This window comes from Microcaecilia unicolor, chromosome 4 (genome assembly GCF_901765095.1).
Source record: "Microcaecilia unicolor chromosome 4, aMicUni1.1, whole genome shotgun sequence".
Lineage (NCBI taxonomy): Eukaryota > Metazoa > Chordata > Amphibia > Gymnophiona > Siphonopidae > Microcaecilia > Microcaecilia unicolor.
The window spans coordinates 9,469,579-9,482,430 of record NC_044034.1 but is presented as its reverse complement, the minus strand read 5'-3'; the positions used below and the strand labels follow the sequence as shown (position 1 = coordinate 9,482,430).

Here is a 12,852-nt window from a genome sequence, read left to right as displayed (position 1 = left end):
GAGAAAAGACAAGAGGGGAACGGTGGCGCATGAATCCGGCCCTATACCAGAGCAGGGATTTTTGTACGTACTTAAAAAAGGTATGGATGGAATATGTAGACGAAAATAAGGCACAGCCTGTAAATAATAGAATATTTTGGGAAGCAGCTAAGGCTGTGGTGCGTGGCAAGATTATTGCCTACACGGCTGCCATGCACAGAAAGCAAGAGTCGGAACTGAACAGTTTGTTGATCAAATTGAAAGAGGTGAGGCGGTTGTCTGTTCTTTCCCCATCTGTATCTACTAAAGAAGATTATATGAAGGTACGGAAACAAGTACAGTCCATATTGGATGCGCGGGCTTTATATGATATCAGACTCTACAAGTATCGTTTGCACAGATGGGGGAACAAAACCGGAAAATTATTGGCATCCTTGATCAAGCAGAGATCTGGAAAGAGTTTCATAAGTAAGATCAGGACTGGTACTGGGGACTTGCGAACGAAACGGGAGGAGATCCAACAGGAATTTGTTCACTTTTACTCTACGTTGTATGCTAAGGGAGCGTTTTCAGAGGGTGAATGTCGAAAATTTTTTGATAAGATTCAGTTGCCATCTTTGACAGCAAAGCAAGTAGAGAGTTTGAATGCACCAATGCAGGGCAAGGAGGTACAAAATGTTATCAAACGGCTGCAGTTGGCTAAGGCGCCTGGCCCAGATGGCCTAGGGACCGAGTTTTACAAGATTTTGCAAGATCAAATTGTACAGCCTTTTGTTGGTATGTGCGAGGAGGTGCGAGCAACACGGGATATGGGTTCTTATTTGAATCATGTGTTTATTACAGTGTTACCGAAACCTGGAAAGGATCCTGAATTGGTGGGATCCTATAGACCCATATCACTCTTAAATCAGGATGTAAAAATCTTGGCAGCTGTGTTGGCAGCGCGATTAAGTGAATTGGTGCCTTGCTTGGTACATAAGGACCAAGTGGGATTCGTAAAGGGAAGATATGCTTCAGCTAACATCTTGAAAGTGAGTCGTATATTGTTTGAAGGCCGTAAGAAAGGGGGAGATAAAATCATGGCCAGCTTAGATGCGGAGAAGGCCTTTGACAAAGTGCAATGGGACTATTTATTTTGGGTGCTGAAACAGTACGGGGTGGAGGGTGCATTCCTGGACTGGATAAAGGTGTTATATACCAATCCCACGGCTCAAATTGTGGTTAACGACTCGCTATCTCCCGTGTTGCCTCTGTGGGGTGGCACAAGACAGGGGTGTCCTTTATCGCCTCTGTTATTCGTTCTGAGTTTAGAACCATTGGCAGCGAGAATCAGGCAGGAGCCGACTTTGAAGGGAGTGTGTGTAAGTGACGCGGAATATCGTATTAACTTATTCGCAGATGATATGTTGCTGCTTTTGGATAATGCGTCGACAGGAATATTTTCAGTCATGGAAATTATAAAAGAGTTTGGAGCTTTCTCGGGGCTCACAATTAATTTTGGCAAGTCCGAGGCATTACCGATCAGTAACCCATGCTCTAGTATGAACGTACCCAACTTCCCTTTGATCTGGGCGAAGTTGGGGATAAAATATCTAGGGGTATACCTGAGTGCAGACACAACGTGGGTATACAAGAAAAACGTGGGGGATAGGTTGGAAGAAATTAAAAAACTATGTGGGAAATGGAAGGATCTCCCTGTGAGTTTTTCAGGTAGGGTGGCGCTCGTGAAGATGGTCCTATTACCCAAGATATTATATGCACTGCAGATGGTGCCATTGTGGCTGAGGAAAAAAGAAGAAACACAGTACAGAAGTATAGTAACAACTTTTATATGGCGAGCGCAGAGACCCCGCATTTCTTTTGCCAAATTGTCTTTGGATAGAGGGAATGGCGGACTCAGGCTGCCAGATATCAGAGCCTACAATGTGGCTGCACTTATGAGGTGGATTCACGAATTGCATTCGGGGGCGGATTTTTTCGCACCAGCAGATTTCTGGACAAGCTGGAGTACACCCTATGAGCCATTTGCGGTTTTAGAGTCTGGGTCGATTCGAGGTATGAAAGAGGTTGGGAAGAACCCATACTTCATGGCAATACGGAGAGCTTGGAGATGGTGGAAAGAATTGGGAGGAGCTAAGAGAGGGGTGAGTCCATTTCTGCCATTGATAGGTAATCCGGGCTTTGTGGCGGGCATGGAGGCATCCGTATTTAAAACGTGGAAGGCGAATGGGTGTCGCTATATAGGAGATCTCAGGCAATTGGGTGAAGATCAATTTCCCTCTTTTGAGCAGGTCAGGCGCGCATGGACTGTTCCGAACTCTCAATTTTTTGCATATCTGCAGGTGAGGGACTATGTCTTAACAATAGAAAGGAAGCAGGGGGGGGACGGTGGTGTTTCAGAAGTTAGATACCTTATTCCAGCAGATACCTGCTCCGCTGAACAAACTATCACAGTGGCAACAGGTAATTAGGAAACACAAGAAGCCCGCTTATTTTCAGAAACTAGCAGAAGATTGGAGTCAAGACATTGGGGATAGTGTGACCATAGAATCCTTGGGAGAAGTATTTGGGGAGATTCCTAAGTTAACACCTAATGCAGCGCTGCAAGATATTCAGTTCCGCATCCTCCACAGGGTACACATCTCAAGAGACAAAGGTCATAAGATGGGGCTTTGGCCAGATGCCAGGTGTCTTAAGTGTCAATCTAACGTAGGAACATTGCTCCACTCCTTTCTGGAATGCCCTAAGCTAGCAGCGCTTTGGACAGGTGCGCTGAAAGAGATAGAGCGCATTGTACGAGGAACATTTGAGTGGTCCTATTCAGTAGTGTATTTAGGCAGCTCTGCAGGATTAAGAGAACAGGGTCTGAATGAAGCACAATGTAAATTCATTTTAGTAGCTACGATGTTAGTGAAAAAAAGTATCTTGATGGCTTGGGTGGACAAAGCCCCTCCGCAGCTGGGGGTGTGGATGGGAATTATGAAAGAAATGGCGAGCTGGGTGATAGCCTCCCTCAAGTTCTCTACTTCATTGGGACATGGTCAATATAGAGCCTTGTGGGAGCAGGTCGGAAATGTACCCTTACTGGATCTGTAACATGGGGAGGGCGGTGCAGCGAGTAGTAATGACTTTCCTAGCTCCTGATGGTACTAAATGGAGAATGGGCACTATTGGTTAACATATCCAAGGAGCAGATATCTAGGCTTCAGAGTGGACGGGGGTGGGAGGGGGGGGGGGAAATAGTAAGAGGAGGCTTTCTTTCTACATTAATGTTTTGGGGGGGGGGGAGAAAAAAAGAAAAAAGGGAGGGTCAGGGGTGGTTCTACTAAGTGTTGCACTGTTGCTGTTGGTTAGCGGTTCTTTTTTTTCTTTGTTGCACTTGAAGAAACGTGTAACTAAACTACATTGTTGTACGACTAGCGTTGTATTCAGATGTCTGAATAATGAAGTTACTGCAATTGTTATGCCTTTGACTCAATAAAGATATTCTCAAAAAAAAAGGAATGCCTAAATCCCACCCCTAACACACTCCCTTGCGTAGCAAAATGTTTAAAAAATGGGTTTCAAAAATAGCGATTTCCAAATGCCACTTTTTGACTGTTTTCTTATTTCAAAAATCAGTCCCATAATCACAGAAAACTGAGTGTTCATGGTATATTTCATTCCTTCACATCTCTATCCCCTGGGTGTGAACATTTCCCAGAATAATCCCTGTCACTCTCTAACCCATAGGTGTCAGAAAATGAAGTTTCCAGTACCAGAGGCTGTTTCTACTGATCTGAAAATGGGTTTCCAATTGCGCTATCCTCAGCAGCTTAAAAAATGGATTACAAAATTTGGAGGTGAGGAATTGATCGCTTTTTTTTTTTTAATCATTTATTTATAATTTTTTCATTTTACAAGGATCACTTGCAAAACAGTAAAACAGAGATGATTGTACATTAAAACAATATTAGAAGAAAAAAACAATCTCAACAAGTTAAATGGATTTTATACAATCTTTCTCTTTCTTAGACCACAAAATAAATAGGGAGAGTGAAACAAGACAAGGAGATCAATTTAAACAACAGCAAACAAAGAAAACGTGGTAGTAACCCGATTATCCCCAGTTATTATTTATCTAAATCATTATTCCACATTGATCATCTGGTTGGTTTCTTCAAGACCATAACGGTGCTTAGTCCATCAATTTCATTGGAAACATACTTATTGTCCAATATTAGTGAAAGTAATACACCTGATTTCATTTTTTTCCCTTTTAAAACCAGAAATTGTTTAACAATACAAACCCTTGAATCTCCAATCCAATTCCCGCTGATTAAAGTAATCCCAGTTTCACAGGCTTCACTCCTTTTGAATTAATATATTAAGAGGAATCATTTCAGAGGAAAAAAAAAACATTAGGAGTCATACCCGGAACTCTGGGAAAACAGCAATCTCGATATTAATCATCTGCAACAATATTCATTTTGTTCAAATTTTTTCTGGTCTTTTATCATTTTCAAATCTTAACCGTTTCCTACTTCAGTAGAACTTCATTTGCTGTATATTCTCAAAGGATTCGATTAGATTATCCATGTGGCTCATTAACAAGACTATATCTGAAGCAAAGTCATTCTCTACCACCGTCAGGTCCTGGAGCACCGTCCAGATGACATTCAATGCAACTTCCACGGGAGCCAAAAACTCCAAGCTGATAACTCTTAAGGGTTTAGGAGTAGCACCGCCGACACGGGTTCAGCTGTAAACTACTTCCGTTTCAGCATACACTCCTGACTCACTCCTCCACTCCTTTGGGCATGGTGGTTAAATGATTTTTGAGCGATGAAGTTGTTTCCAGGTCCAAGAGCATCGACGCTCCTTCGTTGGCGCTAATCAAAGGACTCATCAACCCAGTCATCTATGGGCAGCTCGTCACACAGCGGTCCCACACTTGCTGCACAGGGGACAAAACGCTGGTCATCGGCGGCTGACCCCCCATTGTCCCCTTCCTCTGTTAAGGCAACTGCAATGCAGAGAGGAAATTTCAAGTGAACAAAAACTGAACTTCAGAGGACAGCTGGGCCGTTGAGTATACGAGCTTCAGGTCACCATCTTTCCCCTCTCCCTAATTTGGGACACTCTTTGTCTGGTTTCTCCTCAGAGGCCTGTCTGATATGGGTAACCCTTCAGCATAGCCCTCTGAGTCATTGAAACACGGAAGCCCCTCCATCACTTACAAGGTGGTGTCCCTTCGGAGGGGAATTGATCGCTTTTTAATTTGGTTTGTCTTCTTTTCAAATGCTGTGGATGATTCCACTAAAAATGTGCAGAAATAAAAGTATAAATCTGAGTTCTTTGTCATCAAACAGATGAATCCATTACGAATGGGTTGTGTCCACCTACCAGCAGGGGGAGATAGAGAGCACTAAAAAACCATAGTGCCTCATGGCCAGCTAGCTCCATCTGCCTCTTCAGTATTCTCTATCTCCCCAGCAGGGTGATTGCAGCTTTTTCAGCTCCTTCTAAATTCTGCCTGGGGTGGCTCCTGAGCTTTGCCAGTGGAAGCAGGGGTGTTAAGGCTATTGTAGCTTCACTTTAAAGGCACATAGGTTAGCCCTTTCCCTGCCTTACCCATCCCCCCAGTGGATGTGGACACAGTTCGCTTTTCCCTGCCCTTTCCTACTCTACTTAGTGGATGCAGGCACATTGGTTCGCCTTTCCCTGCCTTTCCTACTCTTCTGCACCTCCAGAGTTGATTTGATTGCCTCTTTTGCTGTTTCCTCTACAGAGTTAAAAATAAAAATGCCGCGTCGCACTTTGGCGCTGCAACCTCAGAAAAGAGGTTTTCTTATGATTCTACAGTGTGACCGGAGCTTTGATACTCGGTCCAGTGAGGTAAGAGTGCTTTCTAGCTCCTCTGGGGAGGGCCCGCGATCGAGACGTTTTTGGCGCGAAGCCACCATTTTGAATTTTCCGCCGTTTTCGGCGATGGCTGCGGAGGTTGTAAAGCGCTGTTTTAAGTGTGGCAAGTGCAGATCCGCAGCGGGGCTCTGTAAATCGTGCTGTTCAGGCGTTAGAGCCGGCCCGAGCATGGCGAGTGAGGATTCTTCCCGCTCTGTGGAATGCGCCACATGGTGTGACCCCCGCTGAGGCGGAGGGTCTTGAATCCGGGAGGGGTCCTCGGATTGAGGCTAATCAAAGAGCTTCTAGCCCCGGACTGGAACCGGGTGACCAGGGCGAGTTTTTCTCCCCTGACTTTGTTTTATTGATGCATAAGGCATATATGCTTAAAAGAACTCTGCCCAAGGGGTCTTCTACGGCCCCCCTTACTGCCCCTCCAGCGGATTCTGGCCTGGGACTGCCCTCTGAGGCGTTTTACCCTGATAGCTGGCCACAAGAGATGCGCAGAAGGGTTAATTCCCCTTTGGAGAGTGTCGCACCCCCCTTCCCCCCCCATGGTCGGGTGGTGGAGACTGAGGGGTCTGGCAGGCCCTCATGGCCAGAGGAGCCAGAAGAAGGTGCAGAGTTGCCACAGGATCTGGATGATCCGTCCGCGGTGAGGATTTTCTACCGTGAAGAGCTGCCAGCGCTTATTTCTGATGCCTTACAGGCCCTCTCTATTGAAAATCCTGACAGTGGCTCAGCCTCCTCTGTGAATCCTAGGATGGCTAGTACCAAAAAGCCTGCTTGAGCCTTTCCTTTGCATGACTCCATCCATGAGCTTATTTCAGCTCAATGGGCTGACCCCGAGGGACCTTTGAAAGTTTCCAGGGCAATGGGGCAATTATACCCTCTAAGTGAGGAACATTTGGCTCGCTTTGCAGTGCCTAAAGTGGATGCCCTAGTCACGGCTGTGACAAAAAGGACTACCCTCCCTCTTATAAACCTCGCTTCCGAGAAGCTAGAAGGTACCGGCCTTAAGAGTGCAGCATTTTCACATGGAAACCCTGCGCTCCGTCATTGCGGCGGTACAGCCAGGAGAGTTTCTCACGTCTCTGGACCTGAAATAAAATTACTTGCATATTCCAATTTGGCCCCTACACCAGAGGTTTCTGCGGTTTGCGGTGATGGGAAAACATTTCCAGTTTCAGGCCTTGCCTTTTGGCCTCGCCAGAGCTCCCCGAACCTTTTCCAAGGTTATGGTGGTAGTAGCTGCATTTCTCAGGCGAGAAGGTATCCGGGTCCACCCGTACCTAGACGACTGGCTCATCAGAGCGGACTCTGCAACAGAGAGTCATCAAGCTACAGCCAGAGTGGTCTCAGTACTTCAATCTCTGGGCTGGGTCGTCAATATTGCCAAAAGTCACCTGACCCCCTCGCAATATCTAGAATATTTGGGGGCCCGGTTCAACACAGACTCGGTATATGTATTCCTACCCGAGCAAAGGCGGTGCAAGCTTCAGAATCAGGTCCGTCTGCTCCTGAGGATGCCTCGCCCGTGAGCTTGGGACATTGTCCAGCTGTTGGGATCGATGATGGCCACCTTGGAATTGGTGCCCTGGGCGAGAGCGCACCTGAGACCTCTGCAGTATTCCCTACTTCATCGATGATCTCCAGTATCTCAGGATTATCAATGCAGACTCACGTGGCTCCCTGTGGCCCAGCTCAGCATGGAGTGGTGGCTCTCAGACAGCATGCTGCGGCGAGGAATGCCGCTGGCGCTCCCCGATTGGTACCTAGTGGTTACAGATGCCAGCCTGCAGGGCTGGGGCGCACATTGCAAGGGGAAGCATGCCCAGGGTCTCTGGACACCCGACGAGTCAGAGTGGTCCATCAACTGCCTAGAGTTGAAAGCGGTGTTTCAGGCGCTTCTGGCCTTCCAAGTGACCCTGGAGGGGCCGTGCAGGCCGAACAGATTTACCACTGGGCCGAGCTACATCTGCAGTTTCTGTCAGCAGCTCATAATGCAGGTCAGAGCAACGTGCAAGCCGATTATCTAAGCAGGCATCAAATCGATCCAGCGGAGTGGGAACTTGCAGATGAAGTATTCCTGCAGATCTGTGCCAAATGGGGGACGCCCGCAGCGGATCTTATGGCCTCAAGCACAAATGCCAAAGTCCCGTGCTTTTACAGCAGACGGAGAGATCCTCGCTCGGCAGGGTTGGATGCCTTGGCTCAACCCTGGCCTCTGGGCCTCCTGTATGTGTCCCCTCCGTGGCCCTTGATAGGGCGAGTGCTCCTGCGGATTCGGCTTCATCCAGGAGAAGTGGTTCTCATCGCCCCGGATTGGCCCAGGAGGCCTTGGTATGCGGATCTCCGGCGGATGCTGGTGGAGACTCCCCTACCGTTGCCTCTGGTACAGAACCTGTTGTCGCAGGGATGGTGACCATGGAGGATGCCTGCCGCTTTGGTCTTACGGCATGGCTATTGAGAGGGTGCAATTGAGAAACAAAGGCTTTTCCAATAATGTAATTTCCACTCTCCTGCAGGCCCACAAGCGATCCACTTCCGTGGCTTATGCCAGGATCTGGTGCCAGTTTGAAGTTTGGTGTGTGTCAAAAGCGATCACACCCATGCGGGCTCCTGTCTCGCCGATTCTGGACTTTTTGCAGGATGGTGTACAAAAAGGCTTGGCCTATAATTCCCTGCGGGTGCAAGTGGCAGCATTGGCCTCCCTTCGTGGTAAGGTTGAAGGCGTGTCTTTAGCTGCACATCCAGATATTGCACGGTTTCTTAGAGGGGTGCTTCGGCTCCGTCCTCCCGTGCGGGTACCTTGTCCAGCTTGAAACCTGGGGCTAGTTGTAAAGGCTCTTCAGGGTTCTCCTTTTGAGCCGCTAAGGCGAGCTTCAGTGAAAGATCTGACTCTAAAGGCCGTCTTTTTGGAGGCCATCACTTCGGCGAGATGGGTGTCAGAACTCCAGGCGCTGAACTGTCAAGACCCATTTCTGCAATTCTCAGAGTCCAGGGTAACGGTACATATCATGCCTTCCTTTATGCCTAAGGTGGTTTCAGCGTTTCACCTAAACCAGCCTGTTTTTTCTACCCTCATTTGCTAGGGAGGAGTTTCCAGAATCTTTGGGCAGTTGCACCTTTTGGTTGTGCGCAGGACTCTGTTGCAGTATCTGCGAATTACAAATTCTTTCAGGACCTCTGATCATCTTTTTGTTTTACTATCAGGTCCTCGCAGAGGGTCTCCAGCATCTAAAGCCACTATTGCTCGCTGGCTCAAAGAAGCTATCTTTTCAGCTTATCTGCTGGCCGGCCAGCCTCCGCCTGTAGCCTTTAAGGCGCATTCTACAAGAGCGATTTCTTCCTCTTGGGCTGAAACTGGAGCACTCTCTCTTCATGAGATATGCAGTGCAGCAACATGGGCTTCTAAGCTCTCATTTGCCCGACATTACAGGCTGGATGTGGCTGCCAGGAGGGATGCGCGTTTTGGAGCACAAGTGCTAGCGCGTGATGTGGCCTGTTCCCACCCTATGTAGGGATTGCTTTGTTACATCCCATACATAATGGATTCATCTGCTTGATGACAAGGAAGGGAAAATTAGGTTCTTACCTTAGTAATTTTCTTTCCTTTAGTCATAGCAGATGAATCCATGAGCCCTCCCTGTCTGATTGACTGTCTGATTGATTGTTTAATGATGTGACTCTGTTTGATGTGCAGTTTTTTTTCTGAAGATATAGTCCTTCCTTGAGAGAAAGTTGGAAAACAGTCTTCAGGATTACTGTTCAGTTACAGGAGGATGAGTTCATTCCCTCCATTGAGTTAATGCTCCTGTTATGGGGCCATCGTTCGCTGTGAGGAAAGTTCATGTTGTTCCCATTGCGGTCTGTTATACTGCTTTGGAAGCTTCAAATACTGAAGAGGCAGATGGAGCTAGCTGGCCATAAGGCACTATGGTTTTTGAGTGCTCTTTATCTCCCCCTGCTGGTTGATGGACACAACCCATACGTAATGGATTCATCTGCTATGACTAAAGGAAAGAAAATTACCAAGGTAATTTTCCCATTTTCAGTGCTGGGCTGTACCAAGATACTGAGTATATGGATATACATTGACTGGCAATATTCTGACGGGTACCGAATAATAACCCAGATAAAGTTACCACATCCTTTTTGTTGTCCTAACTTTATCCAGATAGTTACCCAGTTACTAGCCTCAATCTTGCCACTACTGAGGTAACTTTTAACTCTTCCGATTCTGAACCTCCAAACCATCCTGGCCCTGTGTCGATAATGCCAAGACAGACTGTCCAAATTTCAGCGCTATTATTGACCCTGAGATTAGCAAGTTTAGTGTGGGCAGTGGAAGGATAGACTGGTCAGAGTTGTTGCAGTATAGTGACGGGGCAACGTACCAAGAAACTATTATCTATTGGTGAAAATGTGAGAGAATTCTGACCACAGACAGAAAGACTGAACATCTCGGTAGATGGAACAGTCGGTTGAAAAAGATTACTGCAGATGTTATAATGGGACAAGCCTTTGGTTCTATATATGGTAACAGTTTGGTTCAGAGATGTTAACAGTAGATATTGGGGTACCTGGTAAGTGATTTGTGGGTCACTTCACCTCTATTTGGTGCCCAAGGGTTAGCCATGTGGCGCCATAAATTAGGAGGGGAGGGAGGGGAGGTTTACAAAATGTTAGAAGGAGGGGGGTGGGGAGGGAACACAAGGGTTTGGCTGGGATAAGCAAGAGGGGAGAAATAGAAAAAGTGGACAAATGGGAAAAGAGCAGCACCTGTCACGTAATAAATAATGCATAAGGCTGATGTCACATAATGGCGCAAATTGGACAACTAATGAAAAGAATAGCACATATCTCATATAAAAAACACAAAAAAACTAGCATATTATCCAGTCAATATCACACTAATTATGCAGCGTTTTCTCATTATTATGGTTACTTAAAGGGTGGGGGGAGGGAGTGAAAAAAGGAATGTTTTGGGGTGGGAATATGGTTGTTTAGCGCTTTAGAAATGTTAAGTAGTAGTAGTAGTATATGACTAGATTCATTTGTTTTTGTGGATTTTGCATTAAAATGAATATGAACAGGCTTATTTTCGAAAGAGAAGGGCGCCCATCTTTCGACACAAATCGGTAGATGGGCATCCTTCTCTGAGTCGCCCAAATCGGCATAATCGAAAGCCGATTTTGGGCGCCCTCAACTGCTTCCCGTCGCGGGGACGACCAAAGTTCACGGGGGCATGTCGGAAGCATAGCGAAGACGGGACTGGGGCGTGCTTAACACAGGGCGTCCTCAGCCGATAATGGAAAAAAGAAGGGCGTCCCGGGACAAGCACTTGGCCGACTTTTTTTTTTTGCGACCAAGCCTCAAAAAGGTGCCCGAACTGACCAGATGACCACCGGAGGGAATTGGGGTTGACCTCCCCTTACTCCCCCAGTGGTCACGAACCCCTCCCACCCTCAAAAAACAACTTAAAAAATATATTATGCCACCCTCAAATGTCATACCCAGCTGCCTGACAGCAGTATGCAGGTCCCTGGAGCAGTTTTTGTGGGTGCAGTGCACTGGCGGACCCATGCCCACCCCCCCCCCCACCTGTTATACTTGTGGTGTAAATGTGAGCCCTCCAAAACGCACCACAAACCCACTCTACCCACATCTAGGTGCCCCCCTTCATCCTTAAGGGCTATGGTAGTGGTGTACAGTTGTGGGGAGTGGGTTTGGGGGGGGGGGTTGGGAGGCTCAGCACACAAGGTGCTGTGCACCTGGAAGGTTTTTCTGAAGTCCACTGCAGTCCCCCCTAGGGTGCCCGGTTGGTGTCCTGGAATGTCAGGGTGACCAGTGCACTATGAATGCTGGCTCCTCCCATGACCAAATGGCTTGGATTTGGTCGTTTCTGAGATGGGCGTCCTCGGTTTCCATTATCGCTGAAAACAGGGGACGACCATCTCTAAGGTCGACCTAAATGTTGAGATTTGGGCGTCCATATTATGAAAACAAGAGATTTTGTTTGAGTCTCGAAGTTGCGCCATTGTGAATTAGAATTACAATGGCTCATTCATTTGATGTTCTTGCACATTAAGCTATAGAGAGAGTGAGTCATCATATCATATCCCAGAATTTATTCGACATTCTTGTACATCAAGTTCTCAACGTACCTGAAGAAGGAATGGGTGATAAGGCAAAGATTGTTTTATTTTGTTGCATTGCACCCTGGAAGTCATGTGTTTGCTATGTCATAAGCTTATTCCTGGGATAAGCAGAAGAAAATCTGTCTTACTCTTTTGGGATCTTGCCAGATACTTGTGACCTGGATTCACCACTGTTGGAAACAGGATACTGGGCTTGATGGACCTTCAGTCTTTCCCTGAATGGCAGTTCTTATGTATGATCATTGAAGGACATTTTTGTAATTCAAAATCTCTAACATTTCTCTCTTTCTTTATTGTTTTTTTTACAAAATAAAATCACGTCCTGCAGGAATAGGTAAGTTTTATTCAGTTAGCAACTTATATATTTTAGGGTGGGCAATTAATGTGTTAATAACACTATAAATGCATTAATATTTTAACGCATACCATGTTGTTTGATGCTGCCTGTGTTTTTTTAATGCTGACCCACCCCTCCCCCACGCTTACCTCTACAGCAGGACTCTTTTCTCCTTCCTCGGAGTTGCCTCAAACTCCTTCTCTCCCCCTGCACGGACAGGCTCTGCAGATACTTGAGCTGCATGGTGCATGAAGTTAGGGAAGGTCTCTTGAGACTTGAAACCGCAAGACTTCCCCAAATTCCTGCACTGCGTGACTCAAGTATCTGCAGAGCCCAATCACTGTGCAGGGCGAGACAAGGAGTTTGAGGCAATGCTGAGTCTGAGCCCTGCTGTACAAGTCAATGTAGGGATTGGGGAAGAGAAACTTGGTGAAGGCTGTTTGAATCTTTCTTATTTAATGCCCAAAATTCTGTGATTAAACGCACTTA

General features: G+C 46.7%; 1 protein-coding gene across 1 annotated transcript in view; it reads left to right on the top strand.

The window, feature by feature from the left end:
• Positions 1-12,852, top strand: part of LOC115468304 (E3 ubiquitin-protein ligase TRIM39-like) — a 51,597-nt gene that overhangs the window by 25,318 nt on the left and 13,427 nt on the right. Inside the window, exon 5 of the mRNA XM_030199942.1 lies at positions 12,355-12,360. Within this exon, the coding sequence (XP_030055802.1) occupies positions 12,355-12,360 (6 nt within the window). The remainder of the gene's footprint in view (positions 1-12,354; positions 12,361-12,852) is intronic.